The sequence below is a fragment of the Cryptomeria japonica genome, chromosome 7, assembly GCF_030272615.1.
Source record: "Cryptomeria japonica chromosome 7, Sugi_1.0, whole genome shotgun sequence".
NCBI classification, from domain to species: domain Eukaryota; kingdom Viridiplantae; phylum Streptophyta; class Pinopsida; order Cupressales; family Cupressaceae; genus Cryptomeria; species Cryptomeria japonica.
Genome location: NC_081411.1, coordinates 174,448,732 through 174,463,215, shown reverse-complemented (window position 1 = coordinate 174,463,215; position 14,484 = coordinate 174,448,732). Strand labels below are relative to the sequence as shown.

Below are 14,484 nucleotides of genomic sequence, written 5' to 3'. Positions count from 1 at the left end.
ATATGCTAACTCAGGGTACAAGTCCAATTGAGATTTATCTTGGAGTGCACAATAAGAGTGAAAATTGCATTATGAAATCAACTAATTTAAATAAATATTATAATTATTTTGAATTATATCAGATTTTGATATTAATTTATTATCCTATTTATTAGGTTCATTATTTCCTTTATAATTTTCACTTGATTACAACACCTATTTTGATATATCTTAACATATCGTAAAACATTTCAATCCTAATAATAATTATATTACAACTACTACAAATTACTAAATAACTTAGAAAAAACTAGCATTTAAAATAATAAAGAGCCCAAGGGAACACTCTAATGTTTAGCAGAGCCCTAAGAAGGAACGTTACACTGATGCATTGGCCATTTGTAGTACATCGTAAATTATGAGCTTCGAAATTCCCAAATAGAGATAAACGCATAAATCTCTTGTCAATTAAAGACTAGTCATATCACTGTCCACAAAAAATTACTCTCAACATCAAAATCTAACCACATTCATTTGGTAATGTACTCTCCTTAGGATGCCATGTTTGTTTGCAATGACCACGAATGAACCAGCTCCACATCATTCATGCAATCATAAATTTGTTTTGCAGGCAATAGTCACATGGATGTTTGTAGCTGTTCTGAAAAAAATTGCAGCAAGCACGTAATGTGTGTCGCTTAAACAAAAACAAGACAATTAAGTTGCTAAAAAAGCCAATCTATTGTTTGAACACGCCATGTAGAAATGCTAAAACAGAGACATTTTAACAGGACAATTCAGCTACAAAAACCAAAAAGGTTAACCACATACAATCTTTGTTTTCCTAAAGAGAAAATGTCAATTCAACGTAAATTTAAAAGAACATAAAACAGCTGAACTTTGAGACCTGCATTTCATAAAAATAAAATATTTCAGCTGTTGGGTATTTGGAAAATGAGAGAAATCTAACACTACCCACATACAGCTAAACTGTAGTGTTCAAGATTCTTGAGCCATGTCACACACAGGTTCTACTGTAATGTCTCCTTTGAGTCTTTGCAGACTGCCTGAAAAGTGACATTCTATATGAAATGGCAGAGCTACTGCAATGCATTCTTAAAGTTGAATGACGTGACACATTTGATGCCAATGAATAGAGTGCAAACTCGTACTCGTTTAAATAAGAACACGGCAGCCTGGTGGGTGACACAATGACGGCTTGAGCATGTGATGGAAACCAACAATAAGCTTATGGCATCTAAATACGGCAATAAAGTGAATTGAACAAAGACCAAAATTCTCTCACAAAAACAGGATTAACCATAATTAAATTGTCATAAAACATTATTTAAAAGACTTTTTATCACTAACAGAAAGATGCTGAGCCAAACCATGCTGAAATTCAGTGGAAAATGGCCTCAAAAATGTTGATTACTTCAGAGATACAGAAAACTAACATGTTGCCTCTATAATGCAGGGATTTTCAGAATTATTTCTAACTGTGTGAAAGTTCCTTGCATTAAATTATTAACTAAGAGGTGTCCAAAAAAGGGATTTTGATTGTGATGGAATCTGCGAACAGAACGCTGCAAATATACAAATGTGTATTTTAAGGTATGTGAATCTCTGTGCATCTCCACTATCATATAATTCTTCCCTTTCTCATCATATTAAAAAGTGAACAGATATTCAAAACTTATAATGCAATGCTTACCTTAAAATCATACCTTGGAGATAAACTAGGAATTGTTTTGTCTTTTCAATTAATAGCAGATAGGCCAAAAATAAGAGTGCCAAGCACAACACAATAAAAATACTCGTCAATTTAATTTATCTTGTAATTAAAATCCACGAGACAAAAAGATAGATTGGTTTGAATATCACCTTCTAAACTTGAAAATCAGAAAGAAATGGATTTTCAAAATAAATTCTCAAAATCATTTAAAAATGTAACCGGTTTGGCAAAATAACAAAACTACTGCAACAATTACTTCTCCAAGAAATAACTAGAAGTTACAACTTTGTCTTCACCGCTTTCCACCTCCACCACCAAGTTTAGGACCTTTCGGCATTGCAGCCTTGGGCTGCTTGGTTTGTGTCTTCTGAGACTTTGAAACATTCTCGGCCTTTTTAGCTTTCTTCTCATCTTTGGTCTTCTTTATTCTTTCTTTAATTTCTCTGAAATTTTTGCAGTCAAAAATATAGTCAGTAATATGGCTTTCAAGGAAGGAATCAAAAGGGCTCTCTATGATCACATAAAAGATATTCAGGAAGAAACATTCTCAAAAATGTCACAGAACCTGTCGGTGGAAGAGACTATACCTCAAAGCAGCTTCACGAGCGGCAGCCCTTACTTCTGTCTTCTCAGACCTCTTCTTCTGGATAACTTCCAAAGAAGCACCCACAATAGACCTTGAATAGGGCTTGGTATTCTTGCGTCTTGTCTTCTTGACAAGTTCAGCATGAGTATCCTGGTAATAACCAGAACAATATGAGTGGGCAATAGTAATATGCTAAATGATTCAGGTTGTAGTGCAATAATAAGCAATCACCTTCTTATGCTGCTTTCTATACATTGCCGTCCAGGTTAACTTGGATGGCTTCAAACGGTTGTGGAAATATCGTTTGCACTTAGAATTCATGAATAGAAAAACCTGTGAATTTACAGATAAAACAGATTAGGTTTACTGAAATGCAATACCAATTTAAACAACATATAAAAACACATACATTTATTATTATGATTTGGTCCAAATTTCAATATGTAGAACAAGGTCCCTTCTAAAGTTTTTGATTGTTTCAGTGGTGCTTAAGATGCCTGATTTTAAATTATAAACACAATCTATAAAGAAATATTCAGATTCTTTAAAATAATGTATTAAAATACAAGAATTGAATATCTCAACATACCTGTGAATCTGAGCGCACAAATCTGATGCCTTTCCCAGGGTAAATCCTCGAGCCGCTGAAACGGCAAATTTCTGTTCTGCAAATATTAAAGATAATGATTGTTTACCAAGAACATATGCTAAAGATGAAGATTGTTAACTATGAAATAACATAATGATTAGACACGAAAAATGACAGGAAAGTGGAGACTTATGTGCAAGAACTACAAAACTAACTAAACATGAAAATAGAATGCTTTACCAAAACATAGAGATCCCACCAACCAGTTAATAAAATTTGCATGTAGTACAAAAAAGAACAGTATATTGTATGTTTATTTGCAGAAAGTATCAAGTATCCATGTAACAAAATTGCAATGTACATCAAAAATAGTCATAGTTATAATGAATAAAGAGCAAACTGAATACAAAATATATATACAAAAACATTCAAAAAATACATCATCTTGTAGATATTAAGCCAACCATTCAACCATCAAAACATCACCTCAAAGAAAAATTACACTACAAGTCCAACATACTAAAACTGGATTTATCTAATGATAGCAGTCCATACCAATCTAATACGCTTTCTTGCCAAACATGAAGTATGCCTCTCAACTATGTATTGACAGGCACAGTTACAAAAAATCTATCACAAAAAAATGAGATCTAAAATGACTTATATAATTTTAGAGGTGTTATAATTTCCTGGGACAGCACCACAACTACAAGACCACGCTAAACCAAGTAAAAACAAACCAAATCATCTCTGAACTCTGAATATTTAACAAAGACACTCTCAATCCCAGCAAGCGCTCGGATCTATTTTGAAAAATTAAAAAACATGATGGTAATACAAATCATAACCATTCCAATTGTGTACATCTAACATGTTTTACATAGAAAAACATTCAGAAGTGGTGAATTAGACATTCCTTGTTCGCCTGACTGAAGCATTTATAAGAAATGTTCATGTGGCTACACAGAGAGGATCTTCCAGGTTACATCACAGATATACCAGTTTTACAGTTTCCAATATCAACACATACTCTAAATAAATTGTACAGTTTGCAAAAATTCAGGCAGGTATTACTAAAAAAAATTTAAAATTCTGTGTATGCAGAACCTTGTAGTTGCTTCTTAGCACTCATTACACATGCAATTCCAACATTAGATTGAAATTATGTCCACTCTTGTGAGAAACATACTATCTGGTAACCAAGCTCTGCCAAACCTTTCAGACTTCAATGCTCATCTGCCTTCTCTTGGTTCGTTCCATAAGAGTGCTCCTCATTTGGTTAATAGATTTTAATGACTTGCATAATCTAATCATGCAATGACCTCAAATGCATATTTTTTATTATTCACATTAATGTGTAACATTTCAACCATCTTCGACTTAACTGAAATTTCAAGCTTTCCTCAACTTTGAATAAGAATTTATTATGGAATAAGATTGTTCTTGTCAAGACAAAAACTAATCACCAATTTACCTATTCTACATTGGCATGGTGTAATGGAGCCAACATATGATAAGGTAAATCTGTTGAAAATAAATAGCCAGTTCGGATTATACTTGATTAAATTTTAATGTAAATTTTAATGTTCCCTAGTGGCAATTAAAATTTAATAACTTAAAGTGATTACAATATGAGACTGGTCCTATTTGGGTGCAGCGTGCTAAGGCAACATGCAACTTGTGATGACATGATAGGTCATGACCTATTCATGTAACTTGTAAACAGAATTTGAATTTATTGTATTTTGGCGCTAAGTTTATTATAGCCAACTAAGGCAAATAAGTTACTTGTATCTCCTATATAAACAAAGCGATGTAATCCATTCTGAACACAATTATGCATTCATCCAATCTAGCGATCTGATCTGCAAGCAATTCAAGATACAGCAAACATACATTGAGGGCCTGCCATTATACTCTGGGGTCAGCAAACTCACCTTGGAGAATAGTGAATTCATTCTAGTTGTGTGAATCCAGTCAAGGGTGCCGATTATCATCAGATTGAAGGACAAGTCAAATTTGGATCTGAATTCAAGATTCAGATAAGTCAGTTTATTCATGTCCTAAGTGGGCGAATTTGTACTTGGCTATCCCTTGACATTAATATAATCTGATCTGAATCTTGTTGTTGAGTTTTTCCTCCAAGAGGGAATTCTTCCCTGGGTACTGTTGTGTTGTTCTTGTGTTGTTTTGGTACTGTTAATGTGTTGCATTTTCAATTTCAGTTTAATTACATTCAGTCAGATCACTAAAAACTAACAAAATCACTTATTTCATGGCCAGTATTGGAATAGCCTGATGGTTTAAATGTGGCATTGCTGTTCTTGCAACCAAGGTTCAAGCCCCATTTAAGTGTTATTAAGTGCTTGTTTTGGTGATATGGTCCCCCATTTGTGACCTCAATGGTTCATTTCTCCAGGTCAAAAGCATTAACACCTCTTGTTGATTTTAGATCAGATTGTAGAAATATAGATAACAATAAAAGATAATCAAATTAAACACACAAAGAACGCTAATATACCCTGGGAAAACCTCCCTCTTGGAGGTGAAAACCCCAGCTATAAATCTCAGATCTTATTATGCAATAATCAATAAGTATCTTTACAATTTGGCTTCAGCACTTGAAGCATTTAGAACCAGCAAACTGTGCACAGTAGTATTAAGTCTGCAAGTTGAGGCGAACACACAAATGATAAACTTATCTGCAATACACAAGACATTCGCTGTCACAGGGGAGTTCGCTGTCACTATAAGGTGAATTGCAGACATTATCAACTGTTTGCCGTCCCTGTTAGATGATTCACTGCACTTGATAGGAGATTTGCTGCCACTGCAAAGTAGTTCGCTGTCTTAGAAAGATAGTTCGCTCACCTTGAAGGATAGTTCACTCACCTTGAAGGGTGATTCGCTGATTACTAATGAATTCACTTACACTAGGAAGTAATTCGCTGAATTCGCTGAGTGAATAGATGATCTTGCTGAATGAGTGATGAAATGATCACAAGCCAACTTGTATATGTATGTGACAATGCTTTCTAATCGGTCTTAGGTCAGCCTTGTTAACTTTTGATGCCAAGAAGGATCAGACCTATAATTTACAAGTTACATCCATATAGGTCTCGACTGATTACAAGCTACACATGAGTGGTTACAAATTACATTTAATCACAAGTAACATATGACGCCCAATTAGGGCCTAACATTGAATCATTAATGCCTTCTAAGGCCGGCAGGCCACATAACCGAGATAAGTGTACTAGGTCGGCCCTAGAAGGGATCCGACCTAGCTACAAACACTAACACCTCTTTCACAAAGAAAAACACACTTCTTTAACAAGTACCTAGAGTAGTGATTAAATTTGATCTTAACTAGTCTAATGCAGATTGGATTAATATCTAAAAGACATCCGTATGATTACTTATATAAGTATAAACAGTTCAATGAATGTTGTTACTAAAAACATGGTAACAATACAAAAGAGCTACTCAACCTACCAATAACTTTCCATCACCCCAAATTCATTTTCCTCAGAAAGCCAAGTCTGGTCTTGCCAATTTATCTGGCAGCTTTAAATTTGAACCCTGCTAAGGCACCTAGGAATTTCTTAAGGTTGCACGAGCCCATCCCAAGAAGAAGCTAAATCCCTGGAGCAAAAGCTGGTAGCACACCTCTGCACCATGGGCAGAGATAAATAATGGAATATAATCCAGATCCACTTGAAACTGTACAAAGTTAATAAGTTGTCTTAATAATCTGTACAGTTGCCAATTTATCTGGCAGCTTTTAATTTGAACCCCGCTAAGGCACCTAGGAATTTCTTAAGGTTGCACGAGCCCATCCCAAGAGGAAGCTAAATCCCTGGAGCAAAAGCTGGTAGCACACCTCTGCACCGACCGCAGAGATAAATAATGGAATATAATCCAGATCCATTTGAAACTGTACAAAGTTAATAAGTTGTCTTAATTATCTGTACATTAAATAAACCTAAAAAATAGTAAATCTTTAAATGCGCATTGTACTAAAATATCAACCACCGATGTGCACCTACAATCTGAGCAAGATAGAACTCCATCTCAGATATATAAGACCAATATCTTTGACGTATAAATCACTAAGCCTGGTGGGAAGCGGGGTGCACATCATACCTAGCAGGTTTCCTATTTTCTTCTTTATCTGACTATGATAAATCACTAAGCCTGGTGGGCAGCGGGGTGCACAATCTTCGTATTTCAGCTCCCAATCACACTAAATCCTATCAGATATACTTTCACGCATAAAAATGATAAACCCTAAACCCGCTAAAAGACTACCCTAGATTTTTTACATAAAACTTAATAGCTAAAACCTTAGACTCGTGGGTATTTGATAAAAATTTGACAAATGACAGATTTGACAGGCTTCGAAGAACAAGAAATTCAACTTTCCAGTTGCCATTGAACAAAATTGTCCTCAACACTGAAATGTATCTTTTATTTACATGGATCTATCTATCTCTCCCAATCTAAAACAATTATAAGATGAAATTTGAAAAGAAGCCCTAATAAAATCATTTTACCGATATGAAACAGCAAGAGAAATTCACAGAGCTGAAACCTAATCGTTTGTTTTGGGTAGCCAACAAAATGCAAATCGGACAACAACTAATAATATTCCTTAACGCGACCATTGATATTCTGTATCATTTTATTTTTGAATAAACCAAGATGAGCATCTTCAAGAAACTTACTTGAGCACCATGGCACCTGATCGACTCTCCCTCTGCTCCTACCGCTGCTCCCACTACCTCCCCTGCCTGCTCCAACTCAAAAAACTGAGCCCTAACCAAAGACCAATTTGGGAGACAGTATATTACATATAGAACTAGGGTTTCTAAGATTTCACTGATTTTGGGAACGAGTTTAGAGATGAATCTGACCGTCCGTTGATTTGTCAATCTAACGGTAGTAACGTTAGGCTTTCTCTTGGTAGGGTTATCATGAAATTTTAGCTGGAGATGGGCATGGTGATTAAAAATATATATATATATATCACAGAATGAATTATTTTATTTTATTTTTGTTGGGTAGAGATAACTTTTTCATAATTATATGAAAAATGATATAAAATGTGTGGAATTTATTAAATATTACATATATTGTTTATAAGATAGGAATCAATAAAATAGTTTTTATTGTAAAGTATTAGAAAAATAATTAGAATTAAAAATTTGTATCATAGTTGGATTCTATTTTATCTAAAATTTATTAGAATTAAATTATATTATGTGTGAAAATTTGAATTTGGGGTTATGGATGATCTCAACATAAATGTACCTTAGAGGGTGTGTGTGGAATTGAAATTAACTTCTTGATGGAATTTGTAAGTTTCCATCATCAATGGGCTAGTGGTGTAATGGTAGAAAACTTCACTGGATGCAAGTAGGATCCAAGTTTGAGTGTAGAGATGAAATGCTTTTGCACGAAACATTTCTACATAGTCTACTATGTTTTTATTGGAATTGGCACAATGACATAATATGGCTAAATAAAATAAATATCCAAAAATAAAAATCCTAAGGTCATAAATCGATAATAGAAATTAAAACAATCTCACTCAATATTTCTAAAGAATATTAAAGTTAAGAATAAAATTATTAGGAAATTAAAGAATATTAAAATTACTAATAAAATTAATATAACTCCAATCAAATTATTGGTAAATATTTTCATAATTGAGCAATTACTGCGTTGGGAACAAATACATAAAATGTAAAGAAAAGTGTCTCACGACTTTGACATTGGGTAGTAGATGAGGTTAGTGAGGTTATTCCATCCTTTGTGTGATCCTCTTGCATGAGGAAAGTCGATGTCACCAGGAAGATATATTCAAGCATGATAATCAAATCCATCATGGAAGACTGATCAAAGTCAATCTCAACACATAGAATAAAACTCTCTCTCTCTCTCTCTCTCTCTCTCTCTCTCTCTCTCTCTCTCTCTCTCTCTCTCTCTCTCTCTCTCTCTCTCTCTCTCTCTCTCTCTCTCTCTCTCTCTCTCTCTCTCTCTCTCTCTCTCTCTCTCTCTCTCTCTCGTAGGAGCATCAGAGTTCATTGGCAATCTTGCATGGCACATAAATTTCTCATTCCTTCTATTTTTGTTTTGTTATGATTTTTCTTTGTCTTGATAGTCAACTCTTTTGGGCACTTAATGAACACATCTAGCACATAGAAAATGAAATTGTTGAACTTTGGTAGATCAATGTCACCAATGTTTTGAAAGTGATGAATTCAAATGCTCACCAAATTAAAGTTTTGACATCAAATTGAGGGGGTGAAAATCCCAATGTGCAAACATGATAGTGGATTATTTATTGTTGTTTTGGAATCCAATTTCAAATTTTCAATGGCCCTGTTTTGCAATGCACTATCTGAAGCATCTGGTGATTGCAGAGAAAATAAGGAGTTACAAATTGAATCCTTGTAGGGGAGTTACAAACTTGAGTACCTGATTGCAAGAGTGGGCTCCCTAGTGATTTCCAACACCTGGATTGAGGGGAAAATAAGAAAAAAAAATTGATTCGTGAAACATATTCCAACACCTAGAAGACAGAAATGACAAGGAGCTAGAATTAGCAGACATTGAAGATCATCAAGCAAGAATGGAGGAGAAAGGACTCTAGTTTGCCTAGATTAAAATCATTCTAGTAAAAAGAAATTCTTGAAATGGGATGTGTAATGTTGTTTTTGAATGTGTCTTGCTCAAATTTGTGGTGGGTTGCATTTTCCTATGAAAGTTTTGAAGATAATGTCTAGTTTTAGGAAGCAAGATTGGGTCCAATGTTGCTTGTAGCTATTCGCAAATTGTAAAGAATTTTATTTGTTTCTAATTTAATATAATATATAACACATTTTTTTGAGGCAATGTATGATATCATGAACTCACCCAATATGTCTATGAAATAAATTATTAAATACAAGAATTATTAAAATTGCATTAAAGAACCATATCGATTCAAATGGTTTTATCTCATTTATGTATTTTTCTAAATATGAAAATGAAATAAATGTTGGAAATGGGATCTATAGCCTAGAATGTAAACTAGGAACCTATTCATCATTTCCAAACCTCTTTCATTATGGAACAATCAATTAGGTTCAACTTCAGTCCTCTAGGAGAGCTAAGCATTGTGATCGATTGTTCCGTTTTGGAATGTGTTTGGGTATGATTTGATATAATCGAATTAAAGATGCAAGAACTATGTAAAATGATACCAAATTGACAAGATTTTGCATTTAACACAAACAATTATAGAATAGAAAGCTAACACATGTATAAATTTGGAAATAAGATACAGAAAGGAACCTATCATTGAAATCTAAGCTTGAAAATGTTGATCAAGTGTGTCAGGTGCCCTACCCTAAAGGTGTTTTCGTTAGCTAAAACTTTAGATTCTAGATCATGATGCTCTATAGATCATTTCCTCCAAAATTCAACCAAAAAGTGTCAATCACATGTATAAATTAACACAGATCTAGTTTTCTCACGTGTTCAAAGTTTGGAACTATGTGTCTCAGTCTACTCTATGTAATCCATAAATTTTGGTTGTCAAATCTATAACCTGCACATAAAAGAAAAGGAAAATTTGTTGTGTTGTATGGCACTGGCTCTAGCATGGAGATTGACCCTACTGCTTCAAACCTAGCCCCTACCCAACTGCACGACACTACCTGCACCATATCATGACTTTTTTGAAAAATTGCATCCTCATTGTTGGTGTTGTTGGTATTTGCCTGCATGTTTTGGGCACGTTTTATTTGTTGTGGGGCTGGGCAATTTTTTTCAAGGTATTTTTATTTATTAAAGAGGGTAGGGAGTGTCCCCACAGCCTCGTGGGCCCTTAGCCCCCCCTCCCCAAATCCCCTGCGCTACTGCACAATAGTGCAGGGGATTTGGGGAGGGGGGCTAAGGGCCTGCGAGGCTGCAGGAACTCCCTTGCCCTCATTTTTTTAATATTTTTTTAATTAAAAACAATTAAAATAAAATATAAAAAATTAATTAGAATAATAAAGATATAAAATAAAATATGTATTAAATTAATATAATATCAATAAATTATAATGATTAAATTTAAAATAAATAAAATTAATATAATATAATATAATAATTAACAATAAAAAAATAATATAATTAGTTGTTTTTAAATTGTTATAAGATTTATAAAACATGAATAAAATTAATATTAATAAACTTTTTTATTTTTTTTAATGGTAAGAGCTATCAGTAAGGGGATAGCACCCTTGTATTAATTAAAAAACAAAATTACAGAAACCTTCACTACTTGTTAGCAAGACCATATACGAAAATTGTTACTTGTAGTCGGTACTACCTACCCTCCCTAACGAACAACAGACACCTAGATTAAACCTATCTGCCCATGACAGGGCCAAACTTGAGTTTACATACTACTGATCGCCATTGAGGGTCAGCATGATAACCCCTGCAAATTCTCTGATGTTGATTACATTCACAATAGCTCCAGCCAAGAACCACCATGTTTCTGAGTTGGTTACTCTACGAAATGGGGCCATGTTCCCATTTTGCACGGCGCACCTAAAAACTTCCCACGCATCTTCCCCAAATGTTCTCATCATGTCCTTTAACTCTTCCTTTTCTATGCACCTGCGCTCTGCCCGTCTTTTCTCATTGTCTTCTGAACCATCGCTTCCATCATTTTCACTCTCCTCTTCTCCTCTTCAGAGTCTGATGGCAGAAAGAAGCTTGGCTGGAAGTAGGTTTTGAGGATGCTAAACCATTCGTTCTCCGACAGACTTAGGATGGAGTTTGCAATGCTATTACCATTGACTGGCTTGACAAAGCCACTCGACATCTCCACCACTCTTTCCCTACACTCAATGATGTCTACCAAGGGCATAAGAATGACTTCATAAATCATGGCGTCACACCAGTGGCATTCAAAGTTTAGTGTGATCCCCACAAGCCCTTTTATCGCATCATAAACATGTCCCTCTGTGACAAACAAATTGCGAAGCTTTGCATCCAATGTTTCTTCACAATTCATGCACCTGATGTTGCCAAAGTAAGCCATAGAAAGGCTGCAGTCTAGTTTGTGCACAAACAAAGTTATGTGTCCCAACAGAGCGCCTTACTCACCATACATTCCAACCATGCAGAAAGTCAATAAAATATTTGCAAGGCTCTAGAAGATTCTTCCTGCCCAATCACCTAGCTCCCACGACCTACAAGAATCTGTCATTCAATCACTTATGTCTATCATATGCAGCTCAGACCATCATCACTATGTTTTCAAGGAGGCAACCTGCGTAGGGTGCACAATACTTCTATCACCTGTCCTACGATCGCAGGCCTAGTTGCAAAGGCCATCATCCCACTATATTGATTAAATGAAAAATAAATTTATTAAACAAATAAAATTAAATTAATATAATACTATATCTAGTTGAAATGAATAATGTGATCAAGCTGACATCATATTAATCACATCACTTAAAAACAAATTCTTATATGGAAAGAGAGGGAAAATTGGGACCCACAACAACACAAATTGGCCTCTTCTTTAAATTGGCTTGTCTTTTGTGCAATAATTGAAGGCCTGTGTTTATAAAATAGTTGGAAAATTACACGAGTCTTGACTAATTTCAATATCTTATATTTCAAGGATTTGAAATTGATATCAAATTCGTTGTTTTTTACAATGGTAAATTTTGTGGCACAAATTTGAGCTTAGTTTGATTTTGTGGTAGAAAATTGAGTCTAGTTTGATTTTGTAGTAGAAAATTGAGTCTAATTTTATTTTGTGGTGTGAATTAATCTTCACACTTTCAAATTCAAATTTATAAATCAAATTTCTATCGTCCCCATCTAACTTGCCATTACCTACCAATTTGAGTACAAAAGATTTCTAATTATATTCTAGGTTGTTGCATAAGAGCACATGTTAAAGTTCATGATGAAGGTTTACAACATCAATTTGTAAAAAGATCTATCACATATATTACATCATTGTAAAACCCCATTTTTAGACTATTTTTATAGTTTATAATTTGGCTTGTAATAATTCTATTTTGATAAAAAAAAATTTGTTGGTAATTGACGTACTTAGATTTTGGATAAATGCCTACAATTATTAGGATTATCATTATAAGGTATAAGGGGGAATTCAGATACTTCCACACCCTAGCACAAGAAGTCCCTAAATGTGTCTATGGCATTACTTTGTTCTATATAACATATTTTTTATAGTTATGTCAAGAGGCATCTATACTGACATCAAAATGTCTATAAACAAAAATCCATTTTTGAAACAATTTGACATGCAAATGACAGGTAAATGCATGAAATATGCCATGTTTCAACTTTTGTGGAGGTGTTATTTTATTACTCCAAATAATATAGAACCCTCGCCACTTGTCTCCAACTAGATTCACAACTTTTTGCATGCAAGGCTTTAATGGATTTGTATTCTTGGTGTTTAGTATTTACAGATGATTCTCTTCTATTATAAGATATCTATCGGCATATTTTACATATGTTTTTAAAATATAGGTATACTAGTTAAATAAGTTACAAGATTGTTGATGATGTCATTATAACCATACACAAAATCACTAAAATTAGACGTGGTATTATGACAATATTCAAATGGATTATATTAGGTAATACAAAACTAAAAATAGATAGGTCCATTTAACTAGAGCTTGAACAAAAAAATAGAACTCATGATAGAATCTTGATCCCTTCTCCTTAGTGTTGACAATCATCAAAATATTCATCAAATGTTGAATAATACATACCTTTTTTACCTTCTTCTCTAACATTTCATTCTATAGACATCCTCTCTTTCTATTCTTTTTGTAGTAAAATAAAATTTTAAAATATTTATTTGTATCTATATTCATGGTTAAAAATGAAAACAAAAAATAGTGTAACGAGCTAAACAAAAAACTTAGTAAAATTCACTTTTTATCTATTCCAATTTCATTTAAATGTGTAATGTTTATAACTCAATTATTAATAGACATTATTGCAATGGTGAAATATCCATACCATTTTTTGCTTAGTTTTATGTCTATTTTGAAGAAATCTCTTGATACATTTACATATTGATAAATGGCATAATCTTGTATGAAATTAGGCTCATTCCCCTAGCCTTTGCCTATTCCTATATACACATACTCCCACACATTCAACTCCCACCTTATCCATTTACTTACATGCTTTGCTATATTTACATGAGAGTTGCATTTAATACACTTATGTATATACATACCTTAATATATTGGATCTGACTATTTTATTCATAAGGTCAAACCCAATATTTGTGGACTTGATCCATACCTTTCCAAAATTCAAATTCAAAATCTAGCCAACTGCACCATTTATTAATTTAAGTGAAATATGATTAATATGATGTCAACTTGATCGTATTATTCATTTCAATTAAATATAATATTACATTATTTTAATTTAATTTATTTTATGTATTTATTTTTCAGTTTAATCAATATAATTTATTAATATTAATTTTATTATTTAACATTATTTTATTAATTTAATTCAAGTTTTATAAATACTATA

General features: G+C 33.4%; 1 protein-coding gene across 1 annotated transcript; it reads right to left on the bottom strand.

Annotated features, from left to right (window-relative positions):
- Positions 1-1,784: 1,784 nt before the first annotated feature.
- Positions 1,785-7,773, bottom strand: LOC131062386 (large ribosomal subunit protein eL24). Its single transcript, XM_057996020.2, has 5 exons — positions 7,617-7,773; positions 2,890-2,965; positions 2,532-2,633; positions 2,302-2,450; positions 1,785-2,157 (listed from the first exon to the last, which is right to left on the bottom strand). Exons 1-5 carry the CDS (start codon positions 7,625-7,627, stop codon positions 2,007-2,009), a joined length of 489 nt encoding a protein of 162 aa, XP_057852003.1. The 5' UTR covers positions 7,628-7,773; the 3' UTR covers positions 1,785-2,006.
- Between the last annotated feature and the right edge of the window lie 6,711 nt (positions 7,774-14,484).

Coding starts and splice junctions, on each gene's coding strand:
- LOC131062386 (XM_057996020.2), bottom strand. Junction 2,634..2,889: donor TTGTGCGCTCAGATTCACAG/GTATGTTGAGAT, acceptor GTAAATTCACAG/GTTTTTCTATTCATGAATTC. Junction 2,158..2,301: donor GCTCGTGAAGCTGCTTTGAG/GTATAGTCTCTT, acceptor CAAAAATTTCAG/AGAAATTAAAGAAAGAATAA.